Genomic DNA, 12,986 nt, shown 5'->3' on the forward strand with positions numbered 1-12,986 from the left:
GGGGGAGGAGGAGGAGGAGGGAGGGGAGGAGGAGGAGGGGGAGGAGGGGGAGAAGGAGGAGGGAGGGAGGAGGAGGGGGAGGAGGAGGAGGAGGGGGAGGAGGAGGGGGAGGAGGGAGGGGAGGATGAAGTGGAAGGGGAGGGGGAGGGGGAGGAGGAGGAGGGGAGGGGGAGGATGGTGAGTAGGGTTAAAGTTAGATATTGTATTTGTCGGATAATTAATGAAGTTCGTCGTGCTCGGCAGTTCCCATATTTATGTTTATATTTTTTGTGTGCACGTGTGTGTATCTGTGTGTGTGTGTGTGTGTGTGTGTTTACAAAGTGCCGGACGCCCCAAAGTACTTTGAGATAGTCAAGAGGGCCTTAGACACCATCCACCTGCAGTGGGACAAGCCCCTGGAGCCAAACGGCGTCCTGATTGGCTACCAACTCAAGTACCATACAGGTGGGCTTCGCTCAAACAACCCTGGAGAGCTCGGGATGCTATTGAAGAGCACATCTCTGAGCTCCTCAACCAGGGCACCAAAGTGCTGAAGGCCACCGAGGCCTTTTATTTTATTTTTTTCGACTATTCCCTTAGCTTTAGACTGTTATATGACGATTGTTTATATGTTTTCCGTCTGCTACGTTAGAAAAATTGAAGTCCGAGCCAGGGGGAGTATTCAGGAAAACGCCCCTCAAAGTGCCTGAAACAGCTTGTTTGCACTCAAAGTTGACTTCAGTAACAGTGTGACGTCAGCTTGTGCAGTGTGCCATGCTGAAGGGCAGAAGTCGCAACCTGCAATGTTTACAACTTCTGTCTGAATTTGCTGACCCAGGAACAAAACGTTGACAACAAATCAGACCGTTTTTGAAAGACGCTGAAATTGGTTTTGCAGAAATGAACAGTTTGAGATTAATAAGGGGTATTTCTAACATACAGGCATGGAACCCTATTCTAGTAGTACCCCCAAATGCAATTATTAACCCTAAAAAAGCATGATATGGGATCTTTTATATCTGCATATGCACGTCCTGAGTTGCACCTGGGCTAACCACATAGCTCCCAGGACCCCAGGACCCGGACCTTGTCTGACCCCTGAACCCTGTGTCCCGTGTGTTAGTGAACGGCTCCAAGCTAGGGCCGTATCGCCTGGAGACCTTCCCCCCCAACATCACGCAGTACACCATGCGTCTGCCCGACCGCGCCACGCGCTACAAGTTCTTCCTGTCCGCCCTCACCCAGGTGGGTGCCGGGGAGGCCTTCACTGGGGAGTTCCCCCGCTCGGCCAACGAGGGTGAGCACGCACACACACATGCACACACACGCAGACACGCACACACACATGCGCATACACGCACACACTCACACACACGCACGCACGCACAAACAAGCAAGCACGCACACACACGCAGACACACGCATTCTCCCACTCACACACACTCTCACACACACACACACACACACACACACACACACACACACACACACACACACACATGCAAGCACGCACGCATGCAAAGACACACACACACAGCAAGGATAGGATTTAGGAAGTATAAAGGAATGTTGAAAATGCATGGAAGACCCTCTAGGAAAGTTGGCAGCATTTCAATGTATGGCATGTCTATATCTCAATTGATCATATGATCAATGTAGACACAGAAGATATTTGTTTGCTTTAATAAAACCCATTTAATAAGATGACAGAACAGAGACAAAGGCATGTGCATTGTGAAATACCTAGTTACAATACATGTGCTGCCTGCAGTCGGATACAGTGCGTTATATCACTGACGTGGGATTGGCCAACCTCTTGCTGAGCAGCTAAGTCCTCCTCTGAACATGATGTTCTGCTAGGCTCCCTCCACTCTCTGGCTGACCACCTCTCTCCCCTCCCTGCCTTTGGTTTGGTTTTGGGGGCAAAGCAACAGAGAGTAGAGAGAAACTTAGAAGGAAGATACATTTTTGTGTTTTTGTCATTATTTTAAATCCTTTACATTTGAATGACGGACTAGTGAAGCTTCATTATTCCCCTCCAAACAAACAACCAGAGTGCTCCAATGTAGTCGTCTCATGTAAAGGACAGAAGGGAGAAGGACACACATCTCAATCTAAATGAGGCTACTAATCCATTCAAAAGTGGACTGACAGATGAATGATAACAACAGCATCCTTAGCCCTGTCATAAGCGGCCGAAACAACCAATCTAATCTCAGATAACAAGCAGCAGGTCTGGTTCTCATGACGGGGAGAGGATCTCTCTTATTATTCAGAGAACACAAAGCCCATCTCTTAGATTACAGTCCCGGCAATCGAGAGACAAGGAGCACAGCTCAGGGAGGTCAGTCCCACATCTTGGGTCCAAGTCTGGGCACTGTCCTCCGGCGAGATGCAGAGGAGGTGGAGCCCACCAGACCAGACATCTTCCCCCGACGCTGCTCTTTGTGTTGGGGGCGGTGTAACGATGCCCGCTCCATGGCATGAGAACCAGGTTGCTCCGGATTGTGTGGCCGACGCTTTTACTGTGAAGGATAAGAGTTACACACACAAAAGCCAAGCCGTCCATTCACGGAGAAGCTGTCCTTTAAGACACACAGGCTCTGCACTGCCTGACCACAATAGCACTATATATATCTGTGTGTGTGTATGTGTAACTGTGTGTGTGTGTGTGTGTGTGTGTGTGTGTGTGTGTGTGTGTGTGTGTGTGTGTGTGCGCTCGCGTGTGCGTGCGTGCGTGCGTGTGTGTGTGTGTGTACAGTTGTAATGACAGGGTGCTTTGTTACTGACGGTCATTCTCTAAGAGATTTCCATGCTAATGCTTCCTTCAATCATCAGTCCGTAGTTACTGAGATTGGCTATAATTGGAGCGCACATACAAACACATACACACACATTATCAGACATGCACGTGCACACACACATACCCACAGTGTCCACATCTTCGCCCTGTGTGTCACACACACTCCTATTCTCTCAGAGTCTCGCTGGCTCTCTCTCCCTGAGCCCCCCCCTCCTCTCCCCATCCTTTCTTCCTCCTGTTCTAACCCTAATGAGTGTCTCTCGTCCCATGTCGGTCTCTCTCTCCTGTGTTGGTGAGCCTCTTCTCTGTTTGATGTGTGCCTTCGTTGTGCTCTCTGTGCTCTCTCCTTCTCTTCTTCGGACAGGGAGCTTTACAGGCCCTGGCACCGACGCCCCAGGGCTAGGTAACGCTGCTTTGGGAGGTGGGGGGAGGGCGCTGCTGGCTGTCCATCTGCTTGTCCCCTGCTCAGTATTTTGATATTTCATTTCCGTCCCCTCCACCATGTTTATTCACCCGTCTTCAGTCCATCTCGCCATCTTGTCAACAGCACAGTCCAGGTCCACCCAGAGCGTGCTGCTGCCCCCTGCAGCTGACACTTGGTAGTGTCGTGGTCGCTCAGGGTTAGGGCTAGGGTTATGCCTGTTTCCCAAACAAACACATCTTAGGAAATTGCTTTTATTTGGTTATTTATTGATTGCTTTAAGAACCCTTCTGGAGGCACCAATCCAGCGTTCGTCAGACATCTGATTAGGCTATGTATTGCTGTGTAATCCAATCCGATAGGACTCTCACCAGAGCGACTAGGATGATCTGTGGGTCTGGTTTGTTCTGTTTTCATCTTTGATGCATAGTGACCTGTGTGCGTTCAGGGCTCACACCACTAAAATCAGAGCAAACCACTGCTTCAGTAACATCACCTATCCAAAGGCACTGTTTTCTGCCAGATCATATGCACATAGAAAGGCATCCTGCAGAGCTCACGTACTAGAGCAGCAGCTGTCTTCACGTTGTCGTAGGGTTCACCTTGACCCTGACCCCACCTCCTCCTCCATCCGTTTTGCACCCGGGCTCTAATGACGCACATTGAGTACGGCATTGGCTCACCTTCCTGCCACTCGTTGAGACGGGGGGGCTTACGCCTGCATCTTGCCTGTGGATATGTGGAGGTGGGAAGGGGGGGATGGGACGTCATCTGCTGCCTGACCCCTAACTGGCTGACCAGCTCGCTCTCTCACGTGCCTGCTGTTCATTTTAACCCATGCACCCAAACAGCCTGCCACTGCATCTCATGTGCTGCCTGTAGCCACTGGTCAGAGGCCGCAGAGCAAGGCGTCGTTGAGGTAAGGAGCCGCATGCTGCTCTGTGCTGCAACCCCAGTACTGAGGAGAGATGGGGGTCGGCCTGGCTCAGGAGTTAGAGCAGGTGGACTTGTAACCGGAAGGTTGCTAGCTCCATCCCTGGCTCCTCGAGTGTTGAGGTGTCCCTGAGCGAGACACCTCCCCCTGACTGCTCCTGACCAGCCGGCATTCACCTTGCATGGTTGAGTCTGCCATCGATGAGTGAATATGTCTATGAATCGCTGTCAGTCGCTTTGGATAAAAGTGGCTACCAAAAAAAGTGTAAATGTAATGTAAATGAGAGACCGAGCTGCCTGCTGGCTCACAGGCCCATGGGCAGTGCTGCTGAGCAAAAGGTGGCATGGGGAACGTTAGAGACACAGTTGTATTGAAAGAAAAGTAAAACTCATTTAGGATTAGCCATCAACACATGCAAACCGCAGCTTTTTCCAGCTTTTCCAGACTTAAAGTTCCATCCCCAATCTCAAAAATGTGCACCTTTTGTAATATGCATAGTTGACCTCTAGGTGGTGCTATTGTCATCCATAAAAGCTTTCCTAATCATCCTTCATTTTAGGTAAATTGATTAACCGTGCATGTGTGTTTCAAGTAGTGTTTGATACCTTCAACTTTGTCTGACCCTATGCTCTCTCCTCATCCCTCTCCTCCTCCTCCTCCCCCCTTCCTCCCCAACCCTCTCCTCCTCCTTCCCCTCCCTCTCCACCTCCTCCCCCCCTCCTCCCCAACCCTCTCCTCCTCCCCCTCCCTCTCCTCCTCCTCCTCCTCCTCCTCCTTCCCAACCCTCCCCCCTCCTCCCCTCCCTCTCCTCCTCCTCCCATCCTCCCCTCCCTCCCTCTCCTCCTCCTCCTCCTCCCCCCCTCCTCACCCTCCCTCTTCTCCTCCTCCTCCTCCTCCCCCTTCTCCTCCTCCTCCCCCCCTCCTCCCCCTCCCTCTCCTCCTCCTCTTCCTCCTCCTCCTCCTCCTCCACCTCCTCCTCCCCCTCCCCCCCCCCCCCCTCCTCTCCCTCCCTCTCCTCCCTCTCCTCCTCCTCCTCCTCCTCCTCCTCGCTGTAGTCGAGCTAACCGACGACGGCGACTCTACCTCTGTCCCTCCTACTCCTCCTCCCCTCCCTCCGACCACCGTTGCTCCGACCACCATAAGTACCACAACCTCTACTACTGCTACTACTACGACCCCCTCCACCACCACCACCACCGCCGCTACTACAACCACCACCGAGGCTCCCGCCACCACCCCTCTGCTGGTCGCCACCAAGCGGCCCGATCAGAACGTTTTGGGTACAACAACACGGCGGCGCGCGGGGCCTACGTAACCTGGCGTTCGCATGCCCGTCATGGGGGTTGCTGTTGCTGTTGATGTGGTTGTCAGGCGAACCCCGGCTGCCTGGTGTTCGTGTGATTCTCTTCACCTGAGCAAGCGAGAGATACTCGGTTTTGGGGGCTCCATTCTGATATGCTGCTCTTGTTTTGGGGGCTGCAGCCTGTGGATTGAGAGGCGGGGCCTCAGCGTACCTGGCTGTAGCCTAGCTGTAGCCTAGCTGTATTGAATATGAATTGCAAGTGATGAAATCGCAAGGGAAAATGTCTTTCTGAGAGCGTATAGACAGAATTATTGAACATTTATTTAACAAGAACCACCTAATTGAGATTCAAATCTTTTTTTCAAGAGAGCACCATAAAATGATACATCTCGGTACTTGATCCTCTCTTACCTAGAAGTGAGCCATGGGTTTCTTGTGCTGAAAATCCTTTTTACGTTATTACTATATAACGTAAGTAGTATCATGTGTTTCAGTCTATGAGAAAACAATGCTTATTGCTCACTGAATAGACTGAGATTCATAGGTACCTACAGAAAAGAGAATTGTTTGTGAGTTTGTTGATATCAACAGGTTAAAGTTGATGAATATATGAGTGGGAATTGACGTATTGCAGACTATTCCCGGAAGTTTGGAGGTATATTCTTGTCAGTGTATACCATGGTACTCTGTGATGTAAAGTGAGGTGTACAGCCCAGAGTGCCATGCAGACCTACCAGCCTAGTGTGTTTATGCTGCTGGAGAGGCAGCAAACATACTTAGTGCAGTGCGACATGTTGTTTAAAGAAACAGATCCCAAGCAGTCCACAAACTCAGAGTCCTTCTGATCCTCATCTCAGTTGGAGAGTATGAATGGGCAGATGCATACAGCCCTGTGTGTGTGTGTGTGTGTGTGTGTGTGTTTGTGTGTGTGTGTGTGTGTGTGTGTGTGTGTGTGTGTGTGTGTGTGTTTGTGTGTGTGTGTGTGTGTGTGTGTGTGTGTGTGTGTGTGTGTGTGTGTGTGTGTGTGTGTGTGTGTGTGTGTGTGTGTGTGTGTGTGTGTGTGTGTGTGTGTGTGTGTGTATGTGTGTGCCTGCGTGTTGATGCTGTGATCGATGAACCCTTTCTGTGTGTGTGTCTGTGTGTGTGTGTGTGCGTGTGCATGTGTGTGTATGTGTGTGCCTGCGTGTTGTTGCTTTGATCTATGAACCCCATATGCCCTGGACCCTCTGACCTTTGACCCCTGTGTAGTGGCCCCGGGTCGGGAGATCTGGAACCTGACGGTGAAGCCTAACAGTAACTACGCTAACGTCAACTGGACCCACAACTTCCCGCCCGGCACCACCGAGTTTGTCATTGAGTTCACGCTGGACAGTAAGAGCCCAATAGACGCTTAAGACAAGGAAGGCCGCAGTAGGCCCACCCCAAGCCACTCGATAGGCTCATCAGACATAATAACGAAAATAATAGTACTTAGTACTTTAAATCATTTACATTTGGGGTTTTCCAATAGACTGACTGATACTAGAGTGATAAGATCCTGTAACTGTAGCCCTCTCTGCAGGCTAGTCCAGGCAGAGGGGGCCAGACATACCAATGCCTCCTTGAAGGACTCAGAGTCATGCTAATGGAAAACAAATGTTAGTAGTAGATTAGTAGAGTAGTAGAGTAGTAGGAGATTTAATTTAGCTCAGAGTATAGACTGTTTTGAATACGTTTACCAAAACCTTTTGGCGATGTGTTCATAAGCCTTATGTTGCGGAGCAACATAAGGCTGGAGCAAGAAAGGCTAGAGCAAGAAAGGCTAGCTGAACTGAATTAGGTCATGTTTTATGAATCTAGGGAAATTAGAACATTTAGAAATTACAATTGATAGGATACATTTTGTATGTATATATTTTACAATGATCAACTGGCTAGGTTCATATTACTCAATTCTGCTTCATTGATTTATTTTTTAATCAAGCAAACTCATACAATCGTATTCAAAGCCAGTACATTATCACGCATTCAATTCATTTTCCAGTAAAAAGTTCAATTTGAAAGCTATTCAAGGCTGTGACCAATCTGATTCTTACTCAAAGCATCTTATCTCGATGTTTGTAATTGCACAAGCATCATCCGTCTTTTCAATGAATACTATATTCATTTTTGAGCCATGCAAGATAGAAGATACACTAAGACTGAAAGAACCCTTCAACAAGGGGAGTACCTCTCCATGAGAGTCAGTTCCTTCATCAGGACCTTTTTTACGATTGGCTACAGGCCCTGCAGTACGTTCAATGAGTTTTCTGTCACTCTCTCGCTTTCTCTTTACACAGAAAGCTCAAATTGAAAATACATACATTTCTTTAAAACCTGTACTTTAAAGATATCCTACACTCCTCTTTCCTCATAACTGTGAACGCTGTCCTCCTGTCTCTTATGCACATTGCGTCGGTGTCGCCTGTCACACTCTTTTATAAATTGATCATTATTTCACTGCTGTTGCCTGAACTGTGCACCAATCCTATCGCTTCGTTTGCCATGCAGACATGCCTGACTTGCTGTGATTGGCTGTTGAGCTGACCTTGGTGTTGGAGTTGCTGCTTTGTGTTTTGATGAATGTAGCCTATTTGAGTGTGTCCATGCGTACGTCGGCTTGCTCAATACATCGCTTTATTGTTGAATGACGCGTCAAAACACATCTCCACACATACACTTTTTCATAATATGTAAATTAATTTGTAGATTGGCTGCCATTGTAAGCTTGTGTCAGAGCACATCGTTGCTAAACATTGACTGGCCGAGCCACGATGTTCCTTGACAGCCACATGGCTTCTATACATCTTAAGAGTTTCTGAAAATATTGTATTTATTTTCGAAATATTGTATATATAGAAGCTGTCAGGGACAGCGGTCGTGCTCCACTCATTCCATCACCTCTGATTCCAAACGATGAAACACTAATGCCTGCCTCCAATAACAATACAAGGGCTGATCAGCATCTGTCCGGGGGGCAAGAGTTCCCGGAGCACTGTGTTGTCCCACGCATGGGAGGTCTGCCTGGTGGTCCTGGATCCTCCAGTCGTTCACCTCCGGCCAGGCGGTGGATGGAGGGATGGTGCAGCCCATGCCCTCACTGCGGCTGGTGTCATTGTGCATACGGCATGGTGCATGACTCCCTGCAGCCCCCTTCTGTTGCTGCAGGCTCTGCCTCACACTGACCAACCCATCTTTCACCGGAAAGATGAGGGAGCTTTAATTTTTCAATCAATCCTCAGCAACAGCACCGCCTCTGGTGAAAGAGCTGAGCTAGTGGCAGCTGATGGTACCTGACATCAACTGGCACTAGCTATGTTGAGTGCTGCGCCTGAGGTTTCGATTTGAGTCTTTGGTTACTTTTTGATCTTTTTTTGGTTTGTTTTCTGAAATTGAGTTTGGGTCAATGGATAAATGAGACAAACAAAGCTTTGCTAGCCTCCACTCTACTGCTTAGTTTTTTAGCTAGCTTATCACTGTACCACCTACAGAGAAAACTACACCTTGAGTTCAGTATTATGGAACTGGACTAGAGTAAAACATTACCTGAAGCAGCACCTGCTGCTCTGAGCATTGGTCCACTGGTTTCTCACTGAAGTAGAGCTCATGACCCAGAGAGAAAGTAGAAGCTTTACTGGCTCTAAAAAGCTCAGCTTATTAAGACACATGAACACACATAACCCAGCAGGAGAGGTTTTCCTCAGGGGGCTGAGCACTGCCTTGTTCTGGCTCAATGCAATCCACTGGGAACCCAACCCAACCCTACCCTCTGGTCCCGGTCCAAGGTGGCCCCCTGCATCATGGCCCTGATCACAAGTGGTTCCATCCAGACGCGACTGGAGAGTGACCGCCGCTCTCTCGTCTCCTCTGCATTGTGTCTCTAAGGCAACGGAACAGTAAGGACTGTGCCTGTCAAACAGCAGCCCCCCATTAAGGTGGGCGACCTGATCGAGGGGGCCAAGTATCGTCTGCGGGTGTACTCCCACGAACACCACGATATCAGCAGCCAGTCGTTCACCTTTGAGACCGGCACAGGTGAGACCACGCCTCCGGCTGTCCCCGCCCCCACAGGGGGGGGGGATTGCTGTCATGGCAACCGCTGCGTGCCGACGGCACTTTAGCAGGGACACTTCGGAGAGGAGAGCGAGCGGTTTTACGTAGATTTTTGCGGGAGATGGCGGTAACTGAATGGAAATGTATCCCTCCAGTCTAGGACACTAAGGGCGCCCTCTAGTGGACGCTGGTGAGAGAGGGATGGAGCTGTAGAGAGGGTGCATGACTCAGCCTCTAGCCTCCGGGAGGTTGAACTCATCTGTACAGAGCGACAATTTACGTTAGTACAAGGTTGTTAAGCTGCTAGTCGCTGAACATTTGTGCGTCTGTTTTGATCACATGAGGGATGTGTTCATCTTTGTGTGTTCATTTTCCCGCCAGACAGTTGCAGTGTTGTATTGTGCGTTTTTCTTTGTGTGAGGCGCTGGGCCGTGGCCGTTGTCTGCCAGCCTCCATCATTCTATCGGCAGTGTCCCAACGATATGGTTAAACACCGAGCAGCGGCCGCTGTTTGGGCCCTGCACGCTGTTTAGACCAGGAAACCAAGCTTACCAAATGTATATCAGGGATGCAGCTCATTTCTCTATAGGTAATCCAGCAGACTCCTCAGTCTTGTACTTCAATCTGTGTGCGGTTGAGCGCGGTTGGAAACATTATTATGGACACTTCTTACTTGCTTTATGATAATTGAGAAATGGCATTAAGTTGACCAGACAAAAACTTAGTCTCATGAGGAGATTCAACATACTGCTATTTTTTTGATGGGACCCCATATCTGACACCTGCCATCTTTAATGTCCAATGCTAGGTCACGAACTGACATCACGAAATTGCTCATCCTCACCTATTGATGGTCCTACGTATCATGCTTACTCTCCCTATGTTTCCTGTCTATCCCTCTTTCTATCTTTGTGTGTGTGTGTGTGCGTGTATGTTTATGTGTATGTGTGTGTATGTGTGTGTGTGTGTGTGTGTGATTGTGTGTGTGTGTTTGTGTGTGTGTGTGTGTGTGTGTGTGTGTGTGTGTGTGTGTGTGCCCTCAGCCTACAGTAAGGATCAGGTGGACATCGCCACTCAGGGCTGGTTCATCGGGCTGATGTGCGCCATCGCCCTCATCATCCTCATCCTCCTCATCGTCTGCTTCATCAAGAGGAGTCGAGGTGGGAAGTATCCAGGTGAGCCCAGACACACACACACACGCACGCACGCACGCACGCACGCACGCACACACACACACGCGCACACACACACAAACACTTAGACACAAACACACGCACAAACATGTACACGTGCACACACACACACACACACACACACACACACACACACACACACACACACACACACACACACACACACACACACACACACACACACAAACACACACACACACACACACACACACACACACACACACCGACATGCACACATACGCATGGCAACAGTTGTTTCAAATCAGTGTTGTGATTTGAAACAACCGTGCTGGATTGGTCCCTTCGGTGGGGAGTGCGTCACAGCAAACAAGGGCTATCTTTAATGCAGCCAGGTGTGTTTTCTGAAGAAACCCTTCTTCTGTGAAATGGGTTAGGGCAGAATGTTCGCCCATGCCTTGAGAGAAGCTCAGGGACGACGTGTTCGTTGAGAGCATCAAGGGGGAGGGGGGGGGGGTTTAACAGGAAACAGAAAGTCAGAGAACTGGGAAGACCAATACCTGCAGGGATCTGATAGCCATTCTTGCTACTATACTGTATGTTTATACATATTCATACCTAGTCTGGGGGAATACTAGATTCTGATTGACTGCAGGGTTTCCGTTAATCACTGATATATGGACACCTACTAAGTAGATCCAGTCAAATTTTTCTGTTCAGCCTTCAAAACGAGAGCTGCTAAATGATATGTATAAATGCTGGGACGTATTTCAAATTATAAATATGTACACTTTATGTTGAAAGTATAGACCGTCGCGATTCGCATCGAAACGATTGCTGTGGTGATTAGTCTTCAAAACGAGAGCTGGTCGATTATGAAAAATTAATTAAACTGTAATCAGACGACGCGGTTATATGTTATAGACCCTAGAGTATGTGTACAAAATATGTACAATACATAACGTTAGCTCTCTGGCTCATGCTCAGCTGAGCGGACTAGAGTACCTCCAGTTGCCAAGTCGTATCTAAAGTCTGTCCTATTTACTAGAGGAGGGAACAACGTTTCCGTTGCCTAAGAACCTTACGGGAGGGTAATGATTGTTCCAGGTATGAGTCAAACCCTCAGGCGCTACCAGGGAAACTAAATTATGGCTTTTGAAAACCGTTATACTTGGATTGTAAAACGCATGAAAATATGAATGAATGGTCTTAATTTATTGTCTTTGGCAAGTGACCATGGTATAAGTGGGATAATGCCCTTTGAGGTGTCCATAATCAGGAACTAATGGACTTGACGGAGGCAACCGTCCTCCGCTTCACGTTGGACGGTTCTAAGGCCTCCGCGTCGTCCATTAATTCCTGATAACGGACACCTCAAAGGGCATTATCCCTTACATATGGTAGCAACTACTAAACAATTTTTTTCATAAATTGGATCGCAACAAAAAAGCAAAGATCAAGCTAGCAGCTTTGAGCGATATGGCTACTAAAACGTCTTGAGTTCTGTTAATATTTTTCAGTTTCTATATTGTGTAGGTGGAGAATGGCTACTCATAAAATATCTAGACTTCTGTTAATGTTTTCAGTTTCCATAATGTGTAGGTGGCGAGTGCCTCGCTGGTTGCTCAAAGGTTTTCGGTAGGTGCGGTTTGGTTTATGTGGTTTATTCTAACAAAGACTAAAACACCTAAAGGTTAATACCCAGAGATGTAAGCATGGAATCATAATAATGATGAGAATAATAATAAGAATGATCAATGACAATAATAATAACAACAACTATTATTGTTTGGAAGATTATCCGTTTCTCTCATCACCTCACAGACCCAGAGCTACACCCCTTTATTTGCCCCTTCATTTTCCCAATTAGCCCATATCAATCAGTTAATTACATCCTACCTACCACACCTTAGCCACAGACACATCCTACCTTAGCCACACACCTTAGCCACACACACATCCTACCTTAGCCACACACCTTAGCCACACACAAATCCTACCTTAGCCACACATCCTGCCTTATCCTCACACATCCTACCTAAATACCTACCCATCACACCTAGCTACACATTATCATCACACCTACCGACCTACACACATCCATACATTCCTGCTCGCATCTTTGGAAAATAAAACTATAAACTTGGAACTCTGACTGGAAAACCCTGTGTCCTCGCCGACACCCCCATTCCCAAAACCTCCTCTTCAATTATCATAATAATAAAAATATGAACCCTAATAATTATGATGATAATAATCCTAATCCCAACATGTTGCCACCACTGTGATTTATTGGGCAGAGTTACTAGCTACAAGACCAGATA

At 48.2% G+C, this 12,986-nt stretch overlaps 1 protein-coding gene across 1 annotated transcript in view; it reads left to right on the top strand.

The window, feature by feature from the left end:
• nfasca (neurofascin homolog (chicken) a) overlaps positions 1–12,986 on the top strand; it is an 83,121-nt gene that overhangs the window by 54,367 nt on the left and 15,768 nt on the right. The window contains 7 exon segments of the mRNA XM_030358132.1: positions 322–444; positions 1,103–1,276; positions 3,147–3,185; positions 5,193–5,417; positions 6,689–6,811; positions 9,344–9,493; positions 10,555–10,686. Of these exon segments, the coding sequence (XP_030213992.1) occupies positions 322–444; positions 1,103–1,276; positions 3,147–3,185; positions 5,193–5,417; positions 6,689–6,811; positions 9,344–9,493; positions 10,555–10,686 (966 nt within the window).

The sequence above is a fragment of the Gadus morhua genome, chromosome 1, assembly GCF_902167405.1.
Source record: "Gadus morhua chromosome 1, gadMor3.0, whole genome shotgun sequence".
Lineage (NCBI taxonomy): Eukaryota > Metazoa > Chordata > Actinopteri > Gadiformes > Gadidae > Gadus > Gadus morhua.